The sequence below is a fragment of the Gekko japonicus genome, unplaced genomic scaffold (assembly GCF_001447785.1).
Source record: "Gekko japonicus isolate JY-2015 unplaced genomic scaffold, Gekko_japonicus_V1.1 scaffold641, whole genome shotgun sequence".
Lineage (NCBI taxonomy): Eukaryota > Metazoa > Chordata > Lepidosauria > Squamata > Gekkonidae > Gekko > Gekko japonicus.
Window position 1 is genome coordinate 789,059 of NW_015177027.1, and position 5,328 is coordinate 794,386.

The 5,328-nt window shown below is 54.0% G+C and overlaps 1 protein-coding gene across 1 annotated transcript in view; it reads left to right on the plus strand.

Moving 5' to 3' along the window:
- Nucleotides 1–5,328, plus strand: part of LOC107124388 (sperm acrosome membrane-associated protein 6-like) — a 41,772-nt gene that overhangs the window by 1,319 nt on the left and 35,125 nt on the right. Inside the window, exon 2 of the mRNA XM_015427852.1 lies at nt 1,558–1,613. Coding sequence (XP_015283338.1) covers nt 1,558–1,613 — 56 coding nt within the window. The remainder of the gene's footprint in view (nt 1–1,557; nt 1,614–5,328) is intronic.

Below are 5,328 nucleotides of genomic sequence, written 5' to 3' on the forward strand. Positions count from 1 at the left end.
CCAGGACGAGGCTCGACCCAAGCACGGGGTGGGTGGGTGGGGGGGGCAGTGGAGAGGCACCACAGTGAGCCAGGGTGACAAGTTTGATCACGGAGAAGGGAGGGGACGGGTTTTGGGGGGTGGCTGCCGTCTCCCTCGGAGAGACGACAGGCGGCCGCCCGTGCAATGTCATCTTCTCCTCCCCAGCCCTTGGGAAATGTGCTGGGTGTTTGGGAGTGAAAAGGTGGTGGTTGGGGAGGGGGTAGACACAGTGCTGGAGGGAAGCACTGCTTTCTCCCGGGGGGGGGTTTCAACAGTTGCCACAGGGGGCTCCGTGTCCAGGTGTTACGGGCATCCCAGGGACGCAACCTTCTTTCCAAGGAAAGGTAGGCTGACACCCGGCACCTGACCCGAGGATTCCATGTGGGCATCCCTTACCCACCCCTGTGGGCATTTCCTGAGCACGAAATACCTGGACTCATGCTTGTCTGGGAGGTGGGTGTCATGCACGTGTGCCGGGACCCTCTTCTTTCCCCGGAGGAGATGGACACGCACGGTTGTAAACGCATTGGAAGATTTTTTTTGTGTGTCTTCACCTCGGGGGCCACACCCACCCGACGGAATTCCCGTATCCATGCACCCCACAGACGCAACACCCTCTTTTCCACGGCACAGTGTAGCCCTTTCCTTCTTTCTCAAATGCATGCGCGCACACATGCACGCACACACACACATTGTAGGAAGAATCCTTCCCGATTTGGACAAGGATGAAGCATTCTGTGTGGGAGGGCACCCATGCGCATGCCAGAAACAGAAAGACCGGGTGGGGGGGTTGGTTTGTTCCTGGGGCGGCTTTTGCAAAGATGAGTCTGTGAATGTGTGGAGTGTGGGTAAGTGGAACATGTGGGCAAGTTGTGCACGGGGCGGGAAGGGGTGACGCTGTGCCACATTTGCGCTCCAGAGGAGCATCTACAGGGCACGCACCAGGCAGCATGTACAGAAAGGGACTTAGGGAGGGGGGGACAGTGGGGTGGAGGGGAGACGCATGGAAAGAGCATTGTCTGGGAAGAGGACAGTGCGGTGCATAGGCAGGGGTGGGTATCTTTGTGCAGCACAGGGTGTCACAGAGGACGTATAAAGGGGGTAGCGTGGGTAAGACGTTCCGTGTGTTTTGATGACGAAGGGGCGTTTCTGTCTGCCTGATGCCTGCGACTGTGCCAGACCTTAATATCTGTCCAGACAGACTGCGCTCTGAGCGCAGTCCCCGAGCACGTATGCCGGAGCTGTTTCCCAGCGTGGGGTTTTGTTTTTTTAATCGAAGGCACGTCCAGAAGGTTGCTTTGGGATCCAGCCCAGTCTTGGACCGATGGAAGTTCAGTGTGTGCGCCTGTGTGTGTGTCTGTGCAGGAGTGCGTGAGGCGCATATGTTATGAGTCGGCTACAGAGCGATTGGGAGGCTCGCTTTGGGGACACCTGACATTACGGTACAGGTTGCATACGAGGAAGGAAAGGACATTGCCGGTGAGCCCTCGTTTTGGAAACACGTTTATGTCTGTGTCTAACCCCATGATGTTGCAGAACTGTTCACGGTGTCTCTCTTGGTTCAGCTCCCTGACGGGTCCCGCCCAGCGACAGTAAGAAGACAGCGGCCAGGTGAGTGGGGGGGGGGGGGGTTGGGAACCCGCCTTTCTGCTTGGGGTGCGGTGCGCCAGCTCTCCCGCTGGACCTCTCACAGATTCAGAGGATAACCCTGCCCCACGCAGCACCTCTCCCTGTGGTTCCTACCTCAGGTTTCTGTCACCTCTGGCCGTCCTGTGGCTAACCGAGGGGACATTTCACACGGTTGCTCCGTTCTGGCGGAGCAACCCTTCAGCTTGTGGGTCGGCCACCCTATCTTCCGTAAGCAAAGATGGTTGCCGTTCCAGAAGGCGGCGGCCACTTTCCCCTTCAGCTTGTGGGTCGGCCACCCTGTCTTCTGTAAGCAAAGATGGTTGCCGTTCCAGAAGGATATAGACTAGAACCATACTGCGGTTTCTCCGTCCCATGACAGGCAGACGCATCTGACAGCCTGCCACCAGAAGGGACCCGTTTTGGGTTTAAGAATGGCCACGGGCGCCATGTTTGTAGGGACCTGGCTGTGAGAGGGTGGACGGTGGCCTTTGTGGGATCCAGGCTAGGAAACAGCAGTCTTCTCCCATAAGAGATGGATTGTATCATGGCCTCAAATCTCCCTGGGTCTAGGGTTGCCATCTTTGGAGGAATCCCTGGAGATTTGATTGCGGTTCCTGTGGAGAGAGGAGTCCGGGGTAGGATTTCACCTAGAATCTGTGGTATACCATAGAAGCCTCCCCTCCAAAGCTGCCATTTCCTTCAGGGGAAGTGATCTCTGTAGTCCGGAGACAAATTTAATTCCAGGAGAACTCCAGAGCCTGCCTGGAGGCTGGCAACCCTACCTGGGCCTCAGCCCATTTTGTCAACTTGACGTTGAATCAGAGCGAGGAACCCTCGCCCCCCTCAGACACCGAAATCCTCTCTGCCATTCACAAAGCGGGTGGGGTGGAGACAGAGTCTGTACCCTCTGGCATATGCTAGAACCTTCCAGAAATGTAGGCCCGTCCTTTATCCATCAGGCGAGGAGCCTCTCTAGAACCACAGCGGGTCAAAGGCCAGTGCTGCAGAGGTGCCAGCAACCTGGCAATGCGGGCTGCTCCCTGATAAGCGGTCTTATCCAAATATTTCTTCTGAAACGGGCCTTTTGCTCCTCATCCTCTCCGGCCTTGGCACCAGCCCGCCTTCGCCAGATGTCTCAGCGAGTATTTTGTTTGTTCAAACGGCGATCAAACCCTCGTTCTTAAAAAAAGAAAACTTTCTAGCCATGGTTTACCTCAGAACTTCCAGATATAGTTCCTTTAATTAAATGGCTTTCAGTCGCCTGGATTTTAAACCTGTTTCATAATCTTTTCTTGTATCTTTTTGAACCGTTTTCACACACACACCCCACCCCCGTTTTATAATTTGTTCCCATTTAGGATGCCGCCCCGATGCCGTCTTGCTGACTCTGGGCCATAATCTTTTTGAGTTCATCTAACTGGTTGGCTCCCCTCGCCCCCCACCCTGGGTCGCCATTATGTTCTCCTTGGAGGTGAACTTGTAGTTATGTGGCCACCGCTTTCCCTGAGAGCCAGTGAGGACATTTCTCTTCCCAGGTTCTCTTTTTAAAGCTGTTGCCTGTAAACTTTTACATCCGAACTTGCAGGAAGGGCCATCCTTATTCTTTTTTTAATCGTTTTTTAAAGCAGCGGTTGATACTTTCATTCGGATCGGTTCAAACATCCCGACATGAGAAGCGAGCTTTGGAGTTCCCCCAGAATTCTTCTTCATATTGAACGTCTAGCACAAAGCCAACATTTGCGGTGTTCACAGGAAAGGGAAAAGGGAAAGCCTCAAAGATCTCTTATTCCCTCCCCATCACTTGGGCGTGTGCTTTACCCAGTGACTGGCCTGAAGAAGAATTCCGTGGAATTTGAAAACTTGCCCATTTCTTTGTATAGCTCATAAACTATTTTTGCCCTGTAGTTAGGTTTGGATTTGTTTGTATTTTTTTTTTGATGCACCCAAGTGGAGCACCTAACAGGAGACAGAGTGCGCTAGCCACTGCAGAAAGCAGGGATAGATGGGTATTTGGGAGAAATGTTTGCTTTATTTGCTTAATGCCCGCCTTTCCATTACATTAACCTCTATTGTGGTTTACGTACAGTAACCCCCCAAAATCAACTAAAACTTCATTCTGATGCTGGTCAAAAGAAGAGCGCCAAAAGATAAAGCACTAACCTCAGCTGTCCATTAAAAGCCTCCCAAAAGCCTTGGGGGGAAAAGAATATAAAGAAGATGGCACGTGAAGACAGGCAAGGGAGGTTTTTCTGCATGTCGAGGGGGGGCCACAACAAAGAAAGCCCTGTCTCCCTGGAAGCCCCTCACATAACCTGCAAAGGTGTGGACCTCCAGAACAGGGTCTCTTCTGCTAAGTTAAGCCTCATCGGAGAAAGTGATTGGGCAGGAGACTTGTGGATCTGGTTGCTAGAGGATAGCGCAGAGAAATGGGAGGCTTGGGGCTGAGACTGATCTAGGGAGGGTGAGCAGGGGTCACAACAGAATGGAGAGATTGGCGAGAAAGGGGAGATGTCCCAAAAGGCCTCCCCCAAGGAGAGATGACCAGCTACCAGCCCGCCCGTAGGTTGCCTTCTCCGACCCTAGAGAACCCCTTCCTCCTTCCCCCCCCCCGGGGGGGGCACCTGCAGATAATCAGGGAAGCACTCTGCGCATGCTCAAGAGCCTTACTTTCTGTGAACACACCGCAGGGCTTGGCCACTCGGCTTGGAAGGAGGCCTAGCCCTCGTAAGCTGGACCTCAGCTCGGAACGAGATAACAGTTTTATATCCTGAAGCGGCTTCACGGGTGAGTTAGAGGGCCTGTACGTTGATGAAGTTTGACTCTGCAGAAGTTTTGGGGTGTTGCCGGAACTTCCCCAGAAGTGCCACTCTGCTTTGGGAAGGTGACCAGGAGTGGAGGGGGGAGCAAATTTGGGGGGGGGGTTTACATACTGAGGGCGACCGGCCCCGAGAGGCACATGGCTTGAAGACTTGCTTCCGGTTTTTATTCCTGTCATGCTATTACAGTGTGCTTTTTCTGCCCCATTTCTCCCCCACACCCATTACAGTGTGCTTTTTCTGCCCCATTTCTCCCCCACCCCACCCCACCTCGTTCCCTCTTCCTCCCTTCCCTACCTGGCCCCCCTCCCCCCCACGATTTTCTCTCTGCCTTCTTGCTTCCTGGCCCCCTCTCTGTCCCTGAGACCCTTAACCTGTGAGGAAGCCCGAAGGTCACAGGTGAGGTTCTTGGGAACCGAGTGGACGGCCCGTCCCCTCCAACTCGAAATCACACCTCCCCGTGTCTCCGGTTGCATCCGACCTCCGAGCTGGAGGCCACAAAAGGATTTCACTGACCAAACTGCAGCTACATCTCTCTCTCTCTTTCTTTCTGAACTGGTATTGATTTCAAGAACGGCAAAGTTGGGGAAGACGGCTACGGGAGGGGAAGGAGGTTCCTTCTCAGGCAGGGGGGGAGTCGTCCCCCCCCACTTGTAAGCCCCCCACCTGTAGGGGTGTGTGCGTGTGCATTAAGTGCGGTCAAGCCACTTCCGATTTATGGCGACCCTGTGAATTAATGTCCTCCGAAACATCCTATCGAGAACAGCCTCGCTCCGGTCTTGCCAAATGAGGACCTTTGCGGCTTCCTCAGTGTAGTCAGTCCATCTCACGTTGGGTCTTCCCAGGGGTCATTTCGTAGAAA